The 24,453-nt window shown below is 39.0% G+C and overlaps 1 protein-coding gene and 1 long non-coding RNA gene across 2 annotated transcripts in view; one reads left to right on the top strand and one right to left on the bottom strand.

Moving 5' to 3' along the window:
* The window catches only part of LOC125932819 (cytochrome P450 2C21), a 28,341-nt gene extending 4,594 nt beyond the window's left edge, over positions 1-23,747 (top strand). Inside the window, exons 2-9 of the mRNA XM_049645420.1 lie at positions 338-500; positions 2,327-2,476; positions 4,511-4,671; positions 6,433-6,606; positions 7,464-7,605; positions 10,983-11,170; positions 15,576-15,717; positions 23,507-23,747. Coding sequence (XP_049501377.1) covers positions 338-500; positions 2,327-2,476; positions 4,511-4,671; positions 6,433-6,606; positions 7,464-7,605; positions 10,983-11,170; positions 15,576-15,717; positions 23,507-23,688 — 1,302 coding nt within the window. The 3' untranslated portion in view covers positions 23,689-23,747. The remainder of the gene's footprint in view (positions 1-337; positions 501-2,326; positions 2,477-4,510; positions 4,672-6,432; positions 6,607-7,463; positions 7,606-10,982; positions 11,171-15,575; positions 15,718-23,506) is intronic.
* The window catches only part of LOC125932821 (uncharacterized), a 26,145-nt gene continuing 4,161 nt past the window's right edge, over positions 2,470-24,453 (bottom strand). Inside the window, exons 2-3 of the long non-coding RNA XR_007460761.1 lie at positions 6,957-7,181; positions 2,470-2,704 (exon numbers count right to left, since the gene is read on the bottom strand). This is a non-coding gene — a long non-coding RNA (uncharacterized LOC125932821). The remainder of the gene's footprint in view (positions 2,705-6,956; positions 7,182-24,453) is intronic.

The raw sequence follows: 24,453 nt of genomic DNA, 5'->3' as shown, positions 1-24,453 counted from the left end.
ACAAGAAACACATTATTGTAACTATAGGAAGAAAGAAATTTGGTGCAGCTGTAGATTTGGCAGACAAAAGTTAATAAAAGCATATGAATAAATTCCATAATATAATATCTGTCACATAGTAGGAGCTGAATAAAGGTTAACTATTGATGACGATAATAATAATAGCAATGTGTCTAATAATATAATTACCACTCAATGTGATTAAGTTACTAGTTCTAGAAGTTGAGATCTTTTATATTAGGTGAATGAGTATAAAATATCTCTTGAGTAAAGAGACTTATCTACATTTTTAGTTTTGAAATTCTCACTACTCCTGTACCTTGTATTGCTTTCCCAGCTAGCAGAGAGTTACGGCCCTGTGTTCACTGTGTACTTTGGCATCAAGCCCACTGTGGTGATATACGGATATGAAGCAGTAAAGGAAGCTCTAATTGATCAGAGTGAGGTGTTTTCTGGCAGAGGCCCTTTCCCAGTGCTGGACAAATCCATCCAGGGATTAGGTATGTCTCCATCTGGGGAACATATGTGGGTTTGTAAGTTGCAAAGACTTATAAACTAAGGGATTGAGAAATTGTAAGTATTTAGAGAAGCCTATGAAAATATCATAATTCCAACATTTTTTTCCATAAAGGATCATTAATCCATATTTTAGATTCGGAAAGTGACAAGGTGTCTCCATGAAACATAAAATGCAATGAAAGCAAATCACCTAACCATTAATGTGCTATAAATTTGTGTTCATTTGAAAATATGGCCAGTTAGGATAATGTTCATTTCAGTTAAGATAATAAGAGACAGAAAAAGAAGGAAGGAAAATGACTCAATTATCCTAGCCACCAAACATTTTGCTTTTTGGCCTGAGTCATGGTTGCTAAGAGACTAGTTTAGGAAACTTGAATAGTGTGCATGGAACCAGCATAGGTTTGAAATATTCCCAGTCTTGACTTCAATCTTTTATTCTTCAAAAAAAAAAAAAAGGCATAAGAAATATTTGAATCCAATAGAATACAATCCTTATACATACACAGATAAGCTCTGGAAAGAGGATTATAGAAAAACACATAGTGAGTACACATGGATTGAGAGTGATACTAGAAAAAGCTTTTTAAATCCAAATTGGTCATAGGATCCTCCTCATATGTTATCTCTATATGAAGAAGCCCTAGAACAGTACCTGGCACATAGTTCACTTGGTTCTCAGGTGGCTGAACCAAATGGAACTGAGTTGTTGCTAGGGGACCAACAATGAAAAAGAGAGAGAGAGAGAGAGAGAGAGAGAGAGAGAGAGAGAGAGAAAGAGAAAGAAAGAAAGAAAGAAAGAAAGAAAGAAAGAAAGGAAGAAAGAGAGGGAGGGAGGGAGGGAAGAAAGAAAAAGAAATTTAAAAAGGTTTTTATATTAAGTACTTGAACTGTCTTCCATTTGTTTCTGGAGTTGGCCTTAAACTGTCCAGTCCTCTGGTGGGTCACTGGGTTCCTGTAAAAAGAGATAAGGCCTGAATGGAGTCACTTCCTCCTCTACACTATTCTTTAAAATCTCTATGGACAAGTATCCTATGAGAATTGTTTTTTCTCCTGATATTGTCTTGGCTTCCAGAAGTCTGGTATTGACCTTCCTTGGTGTTAAAACCATATTTCATGGCAGAGACATTACACACAGAAGGGAAATGTTAAAATGAGGAGGGCAGAGGCTGTGTCTCTTATCAGAGGAATAGATTTTCATGAACTTCCTTCCAGTGCACAAGTGCTCTCTCTCCTTCTCTTGAGAATTGACTCTTTTTGTTGCCTCTCCTACAATTCACTTACAACATACAAAAATCAGCCCTGAAAATTTCACCTACAACTTGGAGTCACCATGATGTATTAGCTGTGTGGTCCACAGAGCTAGCATTTTGCCTCCATGATCACCAGTAAAATGGAGACAAAACACTTGGTTCACAGAGTTATTCTGAGGTTAAAGGAGCTAATAGATGGAGAAGAAGAGTTAAGTAACATGTAAAACCCAGAGTCTTGACAGATACGAGGCTGGGCTAACAGAAAGCAGGTAAAGCAGGGCTCATTGGAATTCTTATGGCTGGCACCACACCATAGTTACATTCCTGCTTCAGTGTCATTATCATTTGCTGAGATAAAGACTCAGCTAGAATTGATGGCAATGGAGGTCATTCTTCTCTCTCTTTTTTAAGGAGGCTTTTTTTTTTTTTCAATGAGGGGCTTGAACTCATGACTTTGAGATCAAGACCTGAGCTGAGATTAAGAGTTGGACCCTTAACCTACTAAACTACCCAGGCATCCCTCCCTTTTTTTTTTTTTTTTTTTTTTCTGATAGGAATTATTTTCAGCAACGGAGAGCAGTGGAAGCAAGTTCGGCGTTTCTCCCTCATGGTTTTGCGGAATATGGGCATGGGGAAGAAGAGTATTGAAGACAGAATTCAAGAGGAGGCCTTGTATCTGGTGGAAGCATTAACAAAAACCAATGGTGTGTATTTCTTTACGTATTTAACAGTAATACTTTGGGAGGACTATATGCTCTTTCAAATAGACTACAGAGAAATCTGATGGCTCAAGCACCATAGAAGTTTACTTTTTGCTCACATGACAGTAGTGAAGTGAAGGGGTTGGCACAATAGCCTTTTCAGGCACCAGGTTGACAGGAGCCTTGATATCTTCAACACATGGCATCTAGTGTCACCCAGGATTCATCTCTCTGCAGGGTAGCAGAAGGAGCAAAGAACAAAGAAAAGAGCAAATAAGGTTTTCAGTAGGCCAGGTATGACAATGGCAGACATTCCATGGCTTTAACTCGGTCTCAGGACCATACGAGCTCTAAGACGCAGTGTGAGATGTGGTTCTCTGTGTGCACAGAAAAGCAAGGAGAACGGGGATTTGGATAATGAGCTAGTAGTTTTGGCCACAATAACTTGAAAAATGAAGTAATTTCTCTAGTAACTTCTTGAGAACATTGCAAACATTTCACAGTATATATACGTCAAGTCATTATGCTGTGCACCTTAAACTTACACAGTGCTGTCAATCATATCTTAGTAAAATCAGGAGAAAAAAAAGCACGAGTGGTTCAGCACTAGGATTCATGCCAAATCCTTCTCAGTGCTTAGGGCTGCTATATAGCTCACCTGGAGGATTATGGATGTGAATGGAGTGAGCCTCGGTAGCACAAATTGGCTCAGTGTGTGTATTTGTGTATGCACTTGCCAGACTGGAGAGGAGGTGGAAGACGAAGGGGTAGACAGGAGTCGTGGCAGAGAAGGAATAAGATCAGGATCATAAGACATATATGGTTTTTGAACCTCAATATTTAAATATTTTTCAAGAACACTGTTAAGGAAATAGTACTATTTTCTTTTTAAAAATTATTTTGTAATGTTTATATTTGAGAGAGAGAGAGAGAGAGAGTATAAACAGGGGAGGGGCAGAGAGAGAAGGAGACACAGAATCTGAAGCAGGCTCCAGGCTCTGAGCTGTCACCCCAGAGCCCGACATGGGGCTCAAACTCATGAACCAGAGATCATGACCCTGAGCTGAAGTTGGACGCTTAACCAACTGAGCCACCCAGCTGCCCCATTATAGTACTATTTTCTACATGGTGGTTTTTTTTCAATATTATTTTTTTTTAATTTATTATTTATGTTGAGAGAAACAGAGAGTGCGCAAGTAAGGGAGGGGCAGAGAAAGGGAGAGAGAATCCCAAGCAGGCTCCACGCCTCCAGCAGAGCCCAACGCGGGGCTCAAATCCACAAAAGCTCGAGATCATGACCTGAACCAAAACCAAGAGCCGGGTGCTTAACCATTTGAGTCACCCAGGTGCCCGGCATTGTGTTTTTTAACCAATGTTATATATTGTCCAGACAAGTTGTTTCCCCCTTTTTTTTTTCCTGCTATTAATATTAAACATGCCATTTTTACAAGTATTTGCACTTCTTTCTTCCTTGGAATAAATTTCTGGATGTGGCAATAGAGTTTCAATGACTGTCATTTGGACTTTTGATGTCTATCAACAAAGAACGGGTGGGAGACCTGGCAGAAGAGGGATACAGATGTGAGGCTTATACTAAGCATATGGTTTTGCAAAATTTCAACTTAATATATTAAATATTTTTACAGGTTTAATCTATAAATGTTTATCAAGAACATTATTAACAGACTAGTACAGTGTTCCATTATTTTGGATGCTTCCGACCTATGCTTATCCAGACTGTGCCCAGTAATTCTTGTGAATTATCTTGTGGCTCTTATTTGGGGAACACTTGGGGGAACTCTTGGGGAGTTCCCCAAGGAGAACACTTGAGGGGAAATAAATAGACTGGAGTAGACAGCTTTGTTTGGGGAAGCACAATAAATTTTAGGCATGTTGAGTTTATAGTGATGATCACATGTCCAGGGAATTCCTATACTTAAAAAAATCCCAGAAGTTAACCCTTCTTAATTGTTTAAAACAGTCAGCTTAAGATTTATATGAAAATTGTGCTCTAACCTTTAACTTTTATTGTTTTAGCATCTCCCTGTGATCCTACTTTCCTTCTGGGCTGTGCTTCCTGCAATGTGATCTGCTCTGTTGTTTTCCAGAATCATTTTGAGTATGATGATAAGAAATTTTCAATCTTGATAAACTATTTTCATGAAAACCTCCTAATTTCAAGCAACTCCTGGATACAGGTAATGTCAACGTTCTCCTTATTTTTATTCTTATTTTAGTTTTTTTAAAAAATGTGTTTAAGTAATCTCTACACCCACCATGGGGCTCGAACTCACAACCCCTGGATCAACAGCCACATGGTCTTTCAACTGAGCCAGCCAGGTGCCCCCAGCCAAGGTTCTTTTTAAATGGGAAATAATTTTCAGGGCACCTGGGTGACTGAGTGGGTTATCTGACTCTTGATTTCAGCTCGGGTCATGATCTCAAGTTCGTGGATTCGAACCCTGAGTCAAGCTCCGTGCTGACACTGTGGAACCTGCTTGGGATTCTCTCTCCCCCCTCTCTCTCTGCCCCTCCCCACTTGCACACGATCTCTCTAAACAAATAAACAAATGAATAAATAAACTTAAAAAAAATCAGGGCACCTGGGTGGCTCAGTCGGCTAAGCATCTGACTTCGGCTCAGGTCATGATCTCACAGTTCGTGAGTTCGAGCCCCGCGTCAGGCTCTGGGCTGACAGCTCAGAGCCTGGAGCCTGCTTCGGATTCTGTGTCTCCCTCTTTCTCCCCCTTTCCTTTACTCGCATGCTCTCTCTCCCAAAAATAAACATTTAAAAAAATATTTTTTTAATAAAAATAAATAAATGGGAAATAATTTTCTAGGTAGTCTATCACTCATGCCTACCTTGGTCCTTTGCCCTATTTCCAAATGGCTAAAGTAATGTTTATCAAATTATCATTTGTAGCCAATTAGTGACTTATCAAATCAATTTAATGTATTGAAATGAAATTTAAAACATGAAATATAGTAATAGAGAAATGTAGTATAGTTCATCAATTATAGCAAGGCATTTTTTTGAGAAACCTTTTTTATATCCATAGATGAAGAAGGTGGTGATGTAAAACGTGTGTCTTACTATAGTAGAGTGTCAGAAAATGTTAGTATCTTATGTTGTATGATCATTAAGAATTAAAATTCTGTGTGGATCAAAAGGTTATGATGTGTTCCACCTGGAAAGGACTCTTGAGAACAAAGCATCTACTCGTTTTTGGACCAGGAAACTGTCACCCAGAGATATTAAGCATATTTTCCAAAATGGCCTAGCTGAGGCAAGGAATGAGCTAGACCCAGAATCTATATTTCTCAATTCTCTGTCTAGTTGGATACATGCTACCAGCCTGAATAAATTGCTTCAGTGCCTAACAACGGTATTAAGTCGTGAAGTACTGTCTAGAGCAGAGTCCATACACTCTAGGACTAGCAATGGACAGATAAATAAGGGCAATGTGCACATTCTTAAAGGTATAAAACTCCTAAATAAAAATAAGCTAATTTAGCCATTAATTTTTCTGATGTAGTTTCTTAATTACAAAAAAAAAAAAAAAAAAGCCCTGCAAACTTTTTTAGGGGGCTGTAGAAATATGTGTAAGTAAACAGGGATGAACACTAGGTTCTAGCTCTGTTGCTAGTTTGGTGTCTTAGAATGGTTGACTAACCTTTCTGAACCTTAGTATTCTTCTTTGGAAGAGGCGATATACTCCTGGATTCCTTCATAGAGTTATGGTTGGGAAATTAAATGGTTCTGAAATTGCTTTGTGACTTGTGCATACTCTAACTCCTAACATTTTGTCAGTTCTCTCTCCTTCAAGTTCCAAGTATGTTCTAGTGAGGGAAGCGTGTCTTACCTTTATCTACTCAGCGTAGAACTCGGTGTCTGATGCATAATATGAGCCTACAGAACTTTGTTGAGTGAATTAATGAGTGATTCTTTCCTCTTTCAGCTCTGCAATGCTTTTCCTCTTTTAATACACTTTCCAGGATGTCACAATGTGTTACTTAAAAACATTGCTAACCAATGTAGGTTTATTGTGGAAAAAATAAAAGAACACCAAGAATCCCTGGACCTCAGTAACCCTCGAGACTTTATTGACTACTTCCTGATCAAAATAGAAAAGGTATAATGTGACCCTTTATCTTTGTGGGTGGTGAGACTCATGGATTAGCTTTGTTCTTCCCAGTGAAATTGGGATATACTGAAGATGTATTAATTGCTTGCATAACCTATAATTGTGCAAATCATATTGGGTATCTCGAGTTATTTCTAAATTCTCACTGAAAGTGACTTAGGAGGTTTTATATTTATCATGTGAAAGCTGGTTTTTTTAATTTGAGAACAGACTGAAATACGCACACATTCAAGATAAATGATACACAACATAATCATCCTTCATCAAGTAAGTTCTGAGAATGGAAGATGTAACAGATAAGGGAACACAGGAACAGATAGGAATCTAGAAAGACTTACCTTTGGAGTGGCACTAGGAAATCTTCACAGATGAGGTAGGTTTTGAAGAAACTATAGCTTAGATGAACAGACATAAAGTAGGTCCAGGGAACGGTAAGTGCAGTGATCAAGTGTTTGGAACTTTCAGAGAGGTGATCTTGATTGTAACTGAGCAACTGTCATGGGTGTGATGACTGATGAGGTTGGGAATAGAGCTGCATTGTGGGGGATGGGTGGTTCTGGAGGCTTGAATGAGAAAAACAGACATTATAAAATAGGTAATTAGATACTAGAATGGACAGTGAGTAGCAGTGAGGACTTGATAAAAATTATGTTTCAAAGAAATTATAGAGGAACTGATCAACTCTAGGGGATGAGAAAGTGAAGAATCAGAAAGGGCTTGTTGGAAGTTTATAACTCTGAGTATATTTTAACTGTAGCCCTCACACCAGATAACGGTGTCATATTGAGTTATGTTACCTCTGAGGCTCTTTCATTTATCAAGTAATTCTAACACATTATTTCTAGGAAAAACACAATAAACAGTCTGAATTTACCATGGACAACTTGATCATTACTGTCTGGGATGTGATTAGTGCAGGAACAGAGACAACGAGCACCACCCTGAGGTATGGACTCCTGCTCCTGCTGAAGCACCCAGAGGTCACAGGTATGGTCACAGGTGATGGGCAGAATGAAATTCCTGGTAGACATTAGAAGGTGACACTGACAACTATCCCGCTCTTCACCTGCCTAGACAATGCACAGGAAAATTTTTCCATCATTAGGAGCACCTGGGTGGCTCAGCCAGTTAAGCATCTGACTCCTGATTTCTGCTCAAGTCATGATCTCACAGTTTGTGGGATTGAGCACCGAGTCTGGCTCTGAGCTGACAGTGTGGAACCTGCTTGGGATTCTTTCTTTCCCTCTCTCTCTCTCTCTCTGCCCCTCCACCGCTCGTTCTCTCTCAAAAATAAATAAATAAACATTTAAATAAAAAAATATTTCTGGGGCACCTGGGTGGCTCAGTCGGTTGGGCGTCTGTCCAACTTTGGCTCAGGTCATGATCTCACAGCTGTGAGTTCGAGCCCTGCGTCGGGCTCTGTGCTAACAGCTCAGAGCCTGGAGCCTGCTTTGGATTCTATGCTTCCCTCTCTCTGGGTCCATCCCCTGCTTGAACTCTGTCTGTCTGTCTGTCTCTCTCTCTCTGTGTCTCTCAAAAATAAAGATTAAAAAAATTAAAAAAAATATTTCCATCATTAGTACATCTTCCTGTCATTGGATAAATTAAATTCAAATTCAATTATAGTACAAAAAGATAATGAAATATTTAAACAGCAGAAATTTGAAGGGCAGAGGCCATTGTTTTCCCTGCTATGGTGGAATGTCCCTGATTTGTGTTGGGACAGATGCAATAAGCAGAGTTTTCTTAGGATCTGAAAGGATCAGCCTTCTGCTTTCTCTAAAAAGATGTCACTTGACATGCCTTCCATGTCCAGATAAATGTATTTTTGTCAAAAGATATTTTTTTAAGTTTATTTGTTTTTGAGAGAGAGAGAAGCCTCGAGAGGGAGAGAGAGAGAATCCCAAGCAGGCTCTGCACTGTCAGCACAGAGCCGGATGTGGGGCTCGAACTCACAAAACTGCAAGATCATGACCCAAGCCAAAATCAAGGTTCCAATGCTTAAGCGACTGAGCCACCCAGGAGCCTATATCAAAAGATATTTCTTCTCAAATGAATTTGCAGTGTAAGGATTGACTCAACAAAATTACAATCTTTCTTTATCAAAGAGACTCCCTAAATAAAACTTTATTCAAATAAATTCTTTTCAAATATACCCTTTTGGGCAAATAAATTCTTCCTCCCAAATATGATTTCTCTTGCAAATACAACCTTTCCATTTTTCCTCCTTTTTTTTTTATTGAGTGCTAATCTCAGAGGATATTTCCTTCACTACCGTATAGTGTTCTGTGCTTTGGCACATTAAGACACTCTTAGTACAGTTACATCTCAGGAAGCTTTTCTCCATGACATCACCAGATTTTTCTCCTTTGTTGAAGGTCCTTCTGTCCTCCCATTATAAAGAATAACTGCTTTCCAAATGGTGCAATTTACAAGCATAGCCTCAAAATTCCCGTTTTCATACGTTGTGCGATATAATGGCACTATTTCCTTTGAGTGACACGCTTTCAGCCAAATAACTTCACTAACTCTTATTAGACCTATATTGACTATGACTGTGAATACCATGACATTTTTCTCCCAACCTTTAAGTCTTGTGTACATTGCAAAAGCCCTTTTTGTGTAATATTTCTACATTGCTTCCATTTTCATTTTTTCTTACATCACATCCATTTGTATTTTTCTTTTCTTCCCATTTTCATCCCTTACTGTGCCATTCTTTTAAGCATTCTGATTTTACAAGTAGCTCCTAACCACTCTCTATAATCACTCTCTTCTAGATAAAAATCCAGCCTCTCAACCTGAGAAGGTAAAGCTTCAAACTTCTCTAAAATTCCTAAGTTTTCTTGATAGCTATCAAACCACAGAATTTTCACATAATCCATTAACAAAGACTCCTTCTTCAGGTAGTAGATAAATACCATTTGACCAAAGTAGCAACATGGTACTGGAGAAAATGGGTTATAGACTAACTACAGTGGTTTTGGATTCTGACTTTACTAGTAAGTAGCTGTGTGACCTCAGACTCATGACTATCTCTCTGCTTATCTTGGCCCCTCATCTGTTTAAGGGAGATGATAGTGCTTCCTAACATTCATAGAGCCTCTCCCTCGTAAGAAAAAGTTAATAAACGTTTGTTTTAACTAATGAGTAGTCCTACTTAAACTATGTATGATATATTTTGCAAATAAAGGAAAAATATAACTCATTAACATAAGTTACATAAATTTCATTTCAATTAACATAACATAAATTTCAGTAATCTTATTCAATTGCTAAGATTGTGGGTTTGGAAATGAGAAAAACCACGTAATACCTGGGTGTCCTTGAGAAGTATATTTACTTTTATGGACCTGTTTCCTCATTTTTAAGACACATAAAATAATACCTAACACATAGACCTATTTTGAGGAATTATAAAGTAATGTAATATGTCGTACAGCATGCCTGTCATATGTTGCATTCTAAATGTTAACTTCTTGTTACTATGTGCTGAATCAAATATCTTATTCAGTTCTATTTATTAAGCATCTATGGCAGTGGGTAGTTCTTACCCTCTTGGAACTTACATATTTATTTATTAAAAAAAAATTTTTTTTTAATGTTTATTTATTTTTGAGACAGAGAGAGCCAGAGCATGAATGGGGGAGGGTCAGAGAGAGAGGGAGACACAGAATCCAAAGCAGGCTCCAGGCTCTGAGCTGTCAGCACAGAGCCCGACGCGGGGCTCAAACTCACGGACTGCGAGATCATGACCTGAGTTGAAGTCAGATGCTTAACCGACTGAGCCACCCAGGCGCCCCTGGAACTTACGTACTTAAAACGAAAACTGAGGATGCCTGGGTGGCTCAGTCAGTTAGGCGTCTCTTGATTTCGGTTCAGGTCATGATCTCATGAATCCTGGGATTGATCCCTGTATCAGGCTCCACACTGACAGCACGAAGCCTACTTGGGATTCTCTCTTTTCTCCCTCTCTGCCCCTCCTCCAGTCTCTCTCTCAAAATAAATAAATAAAGTTTAAAAATTTTTTCTAAAAATACTGGCATACACAAAGTGGTTAAACAGCATGGTCTGTAGTGAGCCTTCAAGATCATAGATCCTTGAGTTGTCAAACAAAAGTACACAAAACAGAGAATCAGAGCTGAATTTCATGGTACAATTATATTTTATATGTACATATATTTAAGTCTCTAATGAGATCCCAATTTGCCAGGAAACAAATTATTTCTTTTTTTTCCCCCTATGGTAGTAACCATAAGTGATTTTCCCTTCGCCCGATCTCTTACCACAATGTAACCATGATTAAGAAGATTAAGCCAAAAGACATTTCCATTTCACATAAATTCTGATTCCTATCTTGCCAGCTAAAGTCCAGGAAGAGATTGACCGTGTGGTTGGCAGACACCGGAGCCCCTGCATGCAGGACAGGAGCCGCATGCCTTACACAGATGCTGTGGTACATGAGATCCAGAGATTCATTGACCTCGTCCCCAACAGTCTGCCCCATGCAGTGACTCAGGACACTAAGTTCAGAGAATACCTCATTCCTAAGGTGAGAGATATTTCATCTGTACTACTCCTTAAGAATCTCAGGTTATCAGCCATCACAATAGTAGGATTATAGATCACCATCTACAGGCATGGCACAGTCATAACCCAGGCATCTTACCCTCTGACTACATGCTTCTGTCCTTTTACTCTGTTGATACAATTTTATATGTAATAGTGCTTAGACTCCCACAGGATTTTCTTCATAGTATTCATTGCCCAGGTGGCTTACTGCCTATGTTTTCTTCTGGGAGTTTTATGGTTTTATGTCTTATGTGAAATTCTTTAATCTATTTTGAGTTAATTTTTGTGTGTGGCGTAAGATAGGGTCTAGTTTTATTCTTTAGTATGTGGCTGCCCAGTTTTTCCAACACCATTTATTGAAGAGACTATCTTTTCTTGATTGTATACCTTGGCTCCTTTGTTGGAAATTAATTGGCCATATATACATGGGTTTATTCCTGGTCTCTCTATTCTGTTTCATTTATCCGTGTTTGTTTTTATGCCAATACTATACTGTCTTAATGACTATAGCTTTGTAACAGAGTTTGAAATCACAAAGTTTGATGCCTCCAGGTTTGTTTTTCTTCCTCAAGATTTCTTTGGCTATTCAGGATCTTTTGTGGCTCCATACAAATTTTAGGATTACTTGTTCTATTCCTGGAAAAAATCCCATAGGAATCTTGATAGGTATTGCATTGAATCTATACATGGCTTTGGGTGATAGGGACATTTTTAACAATATTAATTTTCCCCAGTCCATGAGCACAGAATATCTTTCCATTTATTTGTGTCTTCTTCCATTTCTTTCATCAGTGTCCTACAGGTTTAAGTGTACAATCTTGCACCTCCTTGGTTAAATTTATTACTAGATTTTTTTTATGCCATTGTGAATAAGACTGTTTTCTTAATTTATAGTTCATTATTAATGTATAGAAATGCAACAGATTTTTGTGTATTGATTTTGTATCAGTTTATTCTAACAGTTTGGGTAGAGTCTTTAGATCTACAATATCATGTTATCTTCAAATAGTAACAGTTTTACTTCTTTCCTGTATGGATGCCCTTTATTTCTTTTTCTTGCTAATGCTCTAGACTAGGACTTGTAATACTATGTTGAATAAAAGTGGTGAGAGTGGGGGCGCCTGGATGGCTCAGTTGGTTAAGCATCCGACTTTGGCTCAGGTCATGATCTTGCGGTCCGTGAGTTCGAGCCCCATGTCGGGCTCTGTGCTGACAGCTCAGAGCCTGGAGCCTGCTTCAGATTCTGTGTCTCCCTCTCTCTCTGACCCTCCCCTGTTCATGCTCTGTCTCAAAAAACAAAAACAAAAAAAAAACACAAAAAAACATTACAAGTGGTGACAGTGGGCATCCTTCTTTTGTTCCTGATCTTAGAGGAAAAGCTTTCAGCTTTTCACCATTGAGTATGATGTTTGCTGTTGTCTTATCATATATGGCCTTTATGATGTTGAGGTACACTTCCTCTTTATTTACTTGTTGAACTTTTGTCATAAGTGAATGTTGAATTTTGTCGGATGCTTTTTTCTGTATCTACTGAAATGATCATATGGTTTTTATAGTTCATTTTTTAATGTGTATCACATTGGTTTGTGGATGTTGAACCATCCTTGCATCCCCGAGATAAATCCCACTTGATTATGTATATGATCCTTTTATTGTACTTCAATTCAGTTTGCTAAGATTTTGCTGAGGATTTTTACATCTTTATTCATCAGAGATATTGGCCTTTTCCTGTGATATCCTCGTCTGGTTTTGGTACTAGGATTATGCTGGACTCACTAAATGAATTTACAAGTATTCCCTCCTCTTCTATTTTTACACAGAGTTGAGAAGAATTGGTATTCATTCATCTTTAAATATTTGGTAGAATCTACCAGTGAAGCTATCTGGTCCTGGACTTGTGTTTGTTGAGAGAGTTTTGATTACTGATTCAATCAGAGTAATAGGTCTGTTCAGATTTTCTAGTTCTTTGTGATTCAGTCTTGGTATGTTGTATGTTTTTAGGAATTTATCTATATCTTCTAGGTTGTTCAATTTGTTGGTGTATAATTATGCATGGCAGTCTCATGTTCTCTTGATTTCTGTGGTATCAGTTGTAATAGCCTATTTCATTTCTGATATAGAGTCCTCTCTTTTTTCTTAGTGAGACTAACTAAAGGTTAGTCAGTTTTGCTTATCTTTCTTTTCAAAAAACAAGCTCTTAGTTTCATTGATCTTTTCTATTGTTCTTTTAGTTTCTATTTCATTTATTTCAACCCTGATCTTTGTTATTTCCTTGTTCCTCCTAACTTCGGGCTTCATTTGTTCTTTCTTTAGTTCCATGAGGCATAAAGTTGAGTTGTTTGAGATTTTTCATATTTCTTGATGTAGGCATTTATTACTATGAACTTTCCTCTTTGAACTGCTTTTCCTGCATCCCATAAGCTTCAGTATGTTGTATTTCCATTTCATTTCTCTCAGGGTATGTGTTTCTCTTTTGATTTATTCTTTAACTCATTGGTTGTTCAGTAGCATGTTATTTCATCTCCACAAATCTGTGAATTTTTCAGTTTTGTTCATGTTTCTAGATTCATATCACTGTGGTCAGAAAACATGGTTGATATGATTTTAATCTTCTGCCTTTTGTTAATGCTTATTTTGTGCACTAACATATTATCTGTCCTGAAGAATATTCCACATGTGCTTGAGAAGAACATGTACTCTGTTGCTTTTGGATGGACTGTTCTGTGTCTGTTAAACACACACTCATACACTCATATGCTTTGAAGCTCTTATGTGATAAATCTGACAACTAGGATATTATGGGGTCTGTTTCTATGAATTTTTTTTCTTTAATTTTGGGTCACATTTCTTTTTTCACATGTTTAATGATTTATTATATGCTTAATATTTTGAATGATGCCTTGTGGGGAGTCTGGATTATGCTGTCTTCCTTTAAAGAGCATTGACTTTTACTTTGGCAGGAAGCTAAATTACTGACAGATGGTTTTCAGTCTGTGAGGCTTACTATAACTCTTTCGTTGTGGATTGGTTTCAATTCTGAAATTAGTCTTTGTTCATGGCCCTTAGTCTGATGTGAGTTCCTTAGTCCAACAATTTAGAAGTTTGGGGTTGCCTTAGCATCTGAGGTGCTAAGAAAGTTCTCTCCATCCTAGCTGGGTTGGAACCTCAGTTCCTCTATCACTGCACAACATGTGTTATCCACCTGCAGTTCTCAAGCAGTCGTACCCTGATAGGCTTCATGGAGTTTCCTGTGTTTGTGCCTCCCAACCCATAATCATGGACTCACAGAGTCTTATAAGGTTATAGGTCTTATATACCTTTGAGATCCTATTTGTAGATTCTTCTTGGCCTGTATCCTTCTTCATGAATTCTAGATGCCAAGTTTTTATCTCTGTCTCCTTAGCTCAAAAAAGAGTAGCACTTTGCTTGACCTTCTCCTCCCTGAACTCTTAGGAGGAAAGTGTTGTCAGGCAGAAATTCAGAGTGATTGTAGGGTCTACCTAATTTCTCTTTAGTGAAGTATCACAATCCTGGATTGCCTCTTGTTCAGTGCCAGAGAACTGTTTCTTTATGTACTTTTTTTTCTGGATTTATATTCGTGTTAGTCGTGAGGACAACTCCAAAGGAGTTATTCTGTTATAGTCTGAAGTAGATGGTCCCACCATCCAGGAGAAGTGTTTCGTAACTAACTTTATATGGAAGCCTATTCTAGGACTGACCATACTGTGTTCCAAAGATTCAGTTGATTTTGAAAACTAACCTCCAAGTCATTATGTTGCACTGTATCTATGAGTTTAAGAACACCCTACTAGAAAGCAGAAATGCTCTCTCATTTCTACAATAATATGCAACAATTCAATTGAAACAGCATAGCTCTTTCAAACTTACCCGTTTGTTACCTTTAAAAAAATTGTTTTTAAATAAGCTCTTTGCCCAAAGTCAGAACCCGTAGACCCTGAGACCAAGAGTCCCACACTTTGCCAACTGAGCCAGCCAGACACCCCTAAGTTTGTCATTTTGATGGGAAGATGAAGGGTTTTCAAGAATATGGCCACTCAAGTAGAGTTTTGAAGACCTCATTCTCAGTGGCATCAGCACCTTGAGACAATACTGAAATCCATTGGTCAACAGTGCACTCTAGGGAGCTCCCTTAGTTTTCTGAAAAGCAAGTGCTGGTGTTGGCTACAAAGTTTGGAGTCTGTTAACGGTGCTTTGGACTGCCATTACATGATTTAAAACTTGTTAGGGTTGGTCATTAGTTTGTTCTGTGACATGGAGTAAATAAATCACTTCTGTGCCTCAGTCTCCTCATCTATAAAACAAAAAGGATTTCAAGCTCCATGACCTTCATCATAATCCAGTTTATCTGTTTCTCTTTATATCAGGGCACAACCATATTAACATCTCTGACTTCTGTCCTGCATGATGAGAAAGAGTTTCCCAACCCAGATCAGTTTGATCCTGGCCACTTCCTGGATGAAAGTGGCAACTTTAAGAAGAGTGACTACTTCCTGGCTTTTTCAGCAGGTAAGCAAGCTTCATATTTATATTTATGTATGCATCAGGGGTCAGTGAGATGAGGAAGGCTTTGCATGGAGGCTATTCTGGACTGAACAAATTGTCATTTGTATGAGGCTAGAGGCATCACTCCCAAAGCCCAGGTTATTTCTCGTTCAATTGAAGTCTGCCCTCACCAAGTTTGGCACCAGGACCCACCACTGAGATTCCTATAAAGGGGCAGGAGCAGAGGGTAATGGAAATTTGAGTATCTTCCTTTAATTTGTCAGTGTCCTGGGAAGAAACAGGTGGCATACTCAAAAAGGCTAATTAAAGAGAATGTAACGATGAGACGATTTTCAGAGGGTGGGTAGGATTAAGGTAAATAACAAGATATTATAAAGTACTCAGAGATTAGCATAAGCAGGAAGAGGTTACCATCCTAAATTGGAAAGGATGAAGGAAGGAGGGCATTACTGGGATCCAAATAGACCTTTAGGAAAGAAAGGGTGGCTGCCTCAACGGGAGATGTGCCTATAGTAAAGCGATACAACCACTGCCTGAACTATAGCCTGACAGGGTAGGATTGAGGGAATAAATACTCTGACTTTTTCAATGTCCAATGCTCTGAATTTGTTCAGAACCCAGAAGGGAACTAACATCTCAGTTTATGCATCTATAGAAATCACCTTCCTGAACACAGAGTAGGCATAAAAGACAAACACAAAAGAGAGCTGGAAGGCAGGAGAAATGGAAAATATTCAGCACACTCCAAAGGAGAAACAGGAGGAAGACACGAAGGTAACAGGCCTTTCCTGTAGAAGTAATTGAAACAGAGACAAAAATAGGAGATTTGCTCCTGATTGAATATCTAAGAAAAACAAGTATCAAGCAACCCTTGCTATCGTGGTCCCAGGATTATGTGCAACTCCCGGAGATTATCTCAAAGCAAGATGCTGCTTTACTACTCCTTACCTTTCTTCCTATATTTTGAGCCCATTACTGCATAATGAGACTCCTTGAGATTTCTATTCAAGTCACAGGGCTTGCAGACCTGCTTTTGCCCTGACACTGTGGGCAAGATCTGAGGCCTTACCTTAAGAACTTATGTTCCAGTATGTGAGATAGGTGAATAATTATAATTTCATCTGAAATGTGCTGTTTTAGAAGCATTAACTAGTGTTATGGAAAACAGATAAAGAAGTGAGTTATATGCTCTGAGCACATCAAAGAACTTTGCATAAAAGAAATGATATCTGAGCTGGATCTAGAATGATGTAGAAAATATGAACAGGCAGAGTAGAATGGAGGGCTATTTCCACTGGAGGAATGACTAGACTCTAGACAGCATTTGAAATTGCCAGTCTGGGGATTAGTGATTAGTTAGTATGTTTGTGGCTGATTTGTAATATTTCTTTTTTTCCTACCCTCTTAGTTCAGGATGACATAAATACCTTATTTTGCCTGATCATCTTTGGAATTTTCAGGTCTGTGTGGATTCTCTGCACACGTGAAATTGAATTTGGTTTTCTTCTGTTTATTTGTCTCATGTCAATTTGATTCTTAGTCCAGCTAAGAGGACCTTGAGGGGGACAGGAAATTCTTGCTCCCCAACAGACAATTGGTGTGTCAGCAGGACACCTTAACTCGCTGGACACTGCTCACCCCACACACTATGATAGCCAAAAGTCCCTGAGGACAGCTGGCACAAGGTAAGATTTCTTAGCATGTCAGTCTCTGAGAATCTGTATCTACAGAGTCTGATGGAGCAAGAACGATAAGAGTCCTTTTTCTCTCTCTCCAAATTTAGATTAATAGGAGAAAATACTTGTAGGGCTGGTTCCTTGGGCTTAGGGACTGACTCTTGTTGAGTTTTGTAGGATACTCTTCGGTAACTGATCTATTTCCCCCCAGAGATGGTCTTTGTTTTCCTTAGTGTCTTTTATGTCACTTGTCCTACAAACTTTGCCCTATGTTAATGGGTACATGAAGTCAAAGCTGTTGCTAACAGACTTCTTGGAAGTCAAAGCTGCAAAACTGGTGGACGTGGGTTGAATACTTAAAAGAAGTTAGAACTAAGGCTCCTGGCTGGCTTGGTCAGTGGAGTGTGTGACTCTTGATCTCAAGGTTGTGGGTTTGAGACCCATGGTGGGTGTGGATTTTGCTTAAAAAATAAAATTTTTTAAAAAAGAGAGAATTCCAAGCAGGCTCCTCACTGTCAGCACAGACCCCGATGCAGGGCTCAAACTCACAAACCCACCATGAGATCATGACCTGAGCCAAAAGCAGATGCTCAACCAACTGAGCCACCCAGGTGCTCCAAAAAATAAAATATATTTTTTAAAAATCTGTTTGAGCACTCACCACTTCAAGAAGTCTCCTGTGATAGCATAAGTTGGTCACAGAACAGGTTGGATTGATAACAGATCACCTGCCAGCCTCAAGAAAAAGGCACCCTGTGAAACAACACACAATCCCCAACCCTGTGGCACATCCTTCAAGTATTAGTATGGCTCCAAGCTACCCAACACTTAGCTAAAGCTGTTAAAGTGCACATATACAGGATAGGATTTTTCCTTTTGTCTTGTTCTTTGTCCTAAGAGCTTGACTTTGTGACCAGTGAGAATATTCTCTTTGGTCTCCACCATCTGGAGGATGCACTTAACAGGGTGTACTTTGGTGGCCAAATAGAATGGGGCTCCAAGTCTTTCTCTGGCCATGACAGTTCTTAAGAGGTCCCCAACCCATAGGAACCTTTGTCATCTCAACCTTTGTTTCCTGTTTGTGCCAGGAAGACCCATTACAGGAGTGCCTGCCTGGTGTCACAGATTAGCAGGTCTGTGACGGAGGTACCTCACTTTCACAGTGAACTATAATACCAGTATTTTTTAGATTGGCAAATTTGTGAATACATTTTGTAACTTAGAAACATGTACTTCATCATAGTACAGTCTTTCAGTAAAGAACAAACCAGGTTTACTCACAGACCCAAATTTATCTTTAGTTTCTCTGTAATAAGACAAAAATAGAGGGACGCCCGGGTGGCTCAGTCAGTAAAGTGACTGGCTCTTCATTTTGGCTCAGGTCGTGATCTCATGGTTCATGGGATCAAGCCCTGCATTGGGCTCTGCACTGACATTGCAGAGCCTGCTTGGGATGCTCTCTCTCTTTGTCCCTCCCCTGCTCACATTCACTTTCTCTCTCTCAAAATAAATCAACAAATTTTTTAAAAAAGAAACAAAAACAGATAAACCTATGTTCGGTACTTAATGTTTCATTATTTTATCTTATTTGGAAATGATCTAGATATTCAATGAATTTAACTTAACATTTAACTTAGCCAAACTTTAAAACTTCAGGTTACTGAAGATTTTGGTAGCCCTTTAAAAGTTTACCTACAAACCATTTAATCTTATTTCTATCTATTTATTTTTATTATTTTTTTAACATTTATTTTTTGGGAGAGCACAAGTAGGGGAGGGGCAGAGGATCTGAAGCGGGGTCTGTGCTGACAAGCTGACAGCAGTGAGCCCAATGTTGGGCTAGAACTCATGAACTGTGAGATCATGACCTGAAGTGAGACGCTCAACTGACTGAGCCACCAGGCACCCCTACATCTATTTACTTGTTTTGAACTGTTATGCTGAGACTAGCCACAAAATTTTATAAGGTATTAGACAAAGTCAACCATTATTTTAAGTTTCTTTTTCCTGACAAATTTTGTAAGCTATAATATGGACTTATTTGACTTTCAGTAAACATAGGCAGAATAAAAGTTTTATATTTAATCCTGATAACTCTAAAGACATGGCTATTTTAATTAAACCAACAATTTTTTTTTTTTGAGGGAGAGAGAGAATCCATGCTGAGCACAGAGCCCAATGTAGAGCCTGATCCCATGACCCTGTGGATCATGACCTAAGCTGAAATCAAGAGTCAGAGTCTCAACCAACTGAGTCACCCAGGTACTCTAAACCAACAACTTTAAATTAGCTTTAATATTGAATATTTTCGGGGCACCTGGGTGACTTGGTGGGTTAAGCATCCAACTTCGGCTCAGGTCATGATCTCACAGCTTGTGAGTTCGAGCCTCACATCAGGCTCTGTGCTGACAGCTCAAAGCCTGGAGCCTGCTTCACATTCTGTGTCTCCCTCTCTCTCTGCCCCTCCCCTGTTCATGCTCTGTCTCTGTCTGTCTAAGAAATGAATAAACATTAAAAAATTTAATATTGAATATTTTCTGAGATCACATAAACTTGAAAAATATTTAGGTTAGTTTCTCTCTTCCTGAGTTTTAGAATGCCCAATCCTTACAAGTACTTGTCTTCAAGCCAACTAAATGGAGCTCTTTTACAAATTTATTTTTTAAATGTTTATTTTTTCATTTTGAGAGAGAGAGAGAGAGAGAGAGAGAGAGAGAATCCCAAGCAGACTCCAAGCTCAGCATGGAGCCCAATGTGGGGCTCGATTTCATGACTGAGATCATGACCTGAGTCAATATCAAGAGTCTGATACTGGGGCTCCTGGGTGGCTCAGTTAAGCATAAGCTCTTGATCTCAGCTCAGGTCATGATCTCACAGTTTGTGGGGACAAGCCCTGAATTGGGCTCTGCACTGACAGCATAGAGCCTGCTTGGATTCTCTTGCCCCCCGCCCCTGCCCCTCCTCCATGCTCTCTCTCTTTCAAAGTAAATAAACTTTAAAAAAGAAAAAAAGTTAGATAACCAACTGAGCTACTCAGGTGCCCCTGAAGTTTGTATTTAAAAGAAAGGCTTTTACATCCTAGAGATGATAAACGTAGAAAATTTACATCACAAAGGCACAGAGAAAAGTATCCAAGTTTTTTCCAAGTCTGAACACAAGAGGCATTTTAGCAGTTTGTACTTGGAAAGTCCTCTTCCCCTACCACTGTCACCCTACCCCACCTCTTGCTTTTTTTTCAGTCTCAGGTGATTGTGGGCTGTGTTCAAAGACATTAAATTTATAATTTCAAGGGACAGAGAAGGTAAAAAAAAAAAAAATTTTTTTTAGAGTTTCAGTGTAATTACTATTTAAAATGTACTTATTCTTTTAAGTCCTAAACAATATTGTTCCAAATTGTAATCTTCTGTAGTATCTGTAAACATTTTGAGAGAAATAGACCAGGTTTGGGGATTGGTAAAGAGAGGTAAGCTTTGACTTATTTCTAGAGTTGCATCTCTGGTTTTGTAGAGCTTTGAAAGAGAGTTGTTTCTAATTCCTCAAAGGACTGGATTACAGCCTGAATATCACGGGATTGGCCCTTTTTTTTTTTTTTAAACTAAATTTGCTTTTTTATATCAGGCAGATTTTTTATTAAAATGGGAATCAAAAGATTCATGCCTTTGTAAAGTCTGTGTGAAGCATTTTAACAAAAGCCTTCTTTCTGGTTGCACAGTTTAATCTGGGCTTCTAACAGTCCCTGAATATTGGCCTTTCCCTGATCATTTATAGGAGGGCCTAGGAGAAATTTTGGTCATGTTTCCTCTCTGAAGGGAGGGTTGTGACTAGTGATTAATCTTTTTAATTTCTCTCTAAATTTGCTAGGGTCCTTTGAAAGTAGAGGTTAAAAGGGCTTGATAATTTAAAAGCTTTACAGCTGTCCAGGGGACACAAATTCTTTTGCCTTGGGGGTCTAGGATACACTAGCCAAGTACATTGCCTAGGAATGCCTGAAGCTGTCACAAACTAATTACAGTGCCCTGGAAGGTAGAAGCAAAGTGAGCCTTATTGCTTTTGTTAAATTCCTTTCCTGGCTTTCAGCAATTACATGAGCAGCCTGTAGAATTTGAACGTAGAGATGGAGTGCTCTCTGTAAATCCTATAGGGAAAGGGAAGTTAAAATAGGCATTTTAGGGGGAATTTATGTTGTATGTGGACCTTTATTTTAAGTCTAGTTCCTCTTCTTTCATCTTATCAAGGGAATCCCTGAGGCTAGCCATTCAACTAAGTTTAAAATGTTTTTCTTCTTTTTTCAAACATTAACTAATTTAAAGGATCTGTCGTCGGGCCATTGATGAGTAGGATCTGTTATGAGCAACTCAAGCCAATAAGCCTTTTAATGCCTTAACCAAAGATACAAGAGGTGTCCAGAGAAAGGGCATAGATGACACAGCCCTCATGATCCAAAGTTTACTCCCATAATTAATCTAAGAAAGCAGAGGCCTTCATTGCTGGTCTCCAACAAAATCTTGAGATGCTTCCAGTCAAAGACAATAATCCGTGACACTAGGCATGTGCTCCTATAATGGGAGTTTCCAGCACTAACAAGAAATGAAGGTTGAGAATATAAAGGCTCCTATGGGCTGGGACTTCTCATGACAAACACCCTTGAGAGCTGGCATGGCCAGACAGAAAGAGAGAGAGACTCCTATCCCTCTTCCTTTCAATTGGACATTAAGGTGCACCCGGATATGTGTATCTCCTCCAGATGGTGGAGACCAAAGAGCATATTCTCACTGCTCACAAAGCCAAGCTCTTAGGAGCTTGTTCTATGAACAAGACAAAGGGAAAAACCCTATCTGGTTTTTCCTTCAGCTAAATCTTGGGTGTCTTGGAGCCACACTCATTCCTAAAAGGAATGTGCCACAGAGTTGGGGATTGTGTGTTGTTTTCAAGTGTACCTCATTACACAGCTGTTTCCTTGAGGTTGGCAGGTGGCCAAGTGTTAATCTAACCTGTTCTGTGACCAATTTATCCTATCACGGGAACCTTCTTAAGGTGGCAAATGCTCTAACAGCTTTTAAGTGTTCGACCCGCACCCACCAGTTTTGCAGCTTTGGTTTCCAAGATGTCCTTTAAACAGCAGGCTTATAGGGCCTATGCCTGCTTTCTGCCCTATGCTAATTCCTTTTTATGACAAACAACATAAAAGAAACAAGGAAAACAAAGACTATCTCTGGTTAATCTATTTCCTCCAAAAGAGTGCTCTACCAAATTTACCAAGAGTTGCTAAGCCCAAGGACCTAGTTACACAAGTATTTTCTCCTGCTAATCTGAATTTAGAAAGAGAGAATGACTCTCACCGTTCTTGCTCTATCAGACTCCTCAGATTCCAGGAGACTGACATGGTAGGAAATCTTACCTTCTGTCGGCTCTAGGTCAGATGTCCCAAGGATCTCCCAGCCACAGCTATGTTTGTGACAAGCAGCATCCAGTGTGTTAAAGTGTACTACCAACTAGGCCAGGTGTCCGGGATGAAAAATTTTCCTCTGCCTTTCAAGGTCCTTCCCAGCTAGACTAAAAAGTGAAATTGACATGAGACAGATTAAGAGGAGAAAATCAAATTTAGTTTCATAGATATGGGGAATCTACAGACATGAAATTTCAAATACAGTCAGGCAACATGAGGTTTCTATGACATCCTGAGCTAAGGAGAGGGGAAGCGGTCTGGGGATTCACAGGGAAGGAACACCATTAGCGGGAAGGTGAGAGAGATGTTTCAAAAACAAAGGTCTCCCTGTTACGCAGAGAAGTTTCTTAGGTAAAGAAGAATCTCTGTTAATTGCTCTCTTCTTGGTATAAGCTGGAAGTTGAGGGAGAGGTAAGGAGCTTTTCTTGAATCTGCTGGGTTTTGATTGCTTTTAACTAAAAATAATTTTTATGCCAAAGTGGCCCATCTTGTGGTGACCTGCCCTGGCCTTTACACATGCCCACAGAAACGTACTGAGGAAATGAAGGTAACCAGGTTTCAGTGTAGACAAAAGAAGGCATAGGTTAATTAGTCTATTAATATATTTATTTTCTTCCCTGTGTGCTGACTCAGAAAAAAAATGAGTATTTAATTTATGTGTCATTTTTAGGAAAGAGAGTTTGTATTGGAGAAGGCCTGGCCCGCATGGAGCTGTTTTTACTACTGACCAACATTTTACAGCATTTTACATTGAAATCTGTGGTTGATCCAAAGGACCTTGAAACTGCCCCAGTTGTCAATGGGGTGGGTGCTGCACCGCCCGTATATAAGCTGTGCTTCATTCCAGTCTGAAGAAAGGTCAGGCCTCATGTGAACAAGCCAGATGCTTTCTGTCCTGTGTGTTAGCTGTATGACATTCCTGACCCTGTCTCTTCTAATTTTCCTCATCCTTTCAGATTCAGTTCAGATTTCCCCACATGGAACAAAAACTCACTTTCCAATAAAATTCTTTTTGTAATTGTGAGATCTTAAGTTGTATCTCATCTGCAGTGTATTCCAAATGTAAGAGACTTCAAATGTCATATTGAATATTAAAAATTATCCTATGAGTTAAAAAAGTTTTTTAAATATATAAAATTTGCTCGTCTCTTACTCCAGTTAGCTCTCCAGGGGAATAATCTCTTGATAGTTTGGCATGTACAATTTGTTTTTTTCCCAATAATTATTAAAAAATAATTGGGGGGGGGGCACCTGGGTGGCTTAGTTGGTTAAGCATCCCACTTGATTTCAGCTCAAGCCATGATCTTGCAGTCATGAGATCGAGCCCCATGTCAGGCTCTGTGCTGAGCTTGGAGCCTGCTTGGGATTCTCTCTCTCCCCCTCTCTCTGCCCCTTGCCTGATTGTGCTCAATCTCTCTCAAAAAAAAAAAAAAAAATCGTGTGTGATCCATGTTTGTGTATACGTGTATGTATAAGTATATACATGTAGGGAGAAAACAGAAGATCATTCTAGCAAGAGGCAATAACATGAGATAAAACTTGAATTTGCTGCTCTGTCCAAGGATTCCCTTCCTGTTTTCCCCTACTGGTTAAACACACAAATGGAGACATACACAT

Source organism: Panthera uncia, chromosome D2, assembly GCF_023721935.1.
Source record: "Panthera uncia isolate 11264 chromosome D2, Puncia_PCG_1.0, whole genome shotgun sequence".
Lineage (NCBI taxonomy): Eukaryota > Metazoa > Chordata > Mammalia > Carnivora > Felidae > Panthera > Panthera uncia.
The sequence above is the reverse complement of the archived record's forward strand: the minus strand, read 5'-3'. Positions and strand labels throughout refer to the sequence as shown.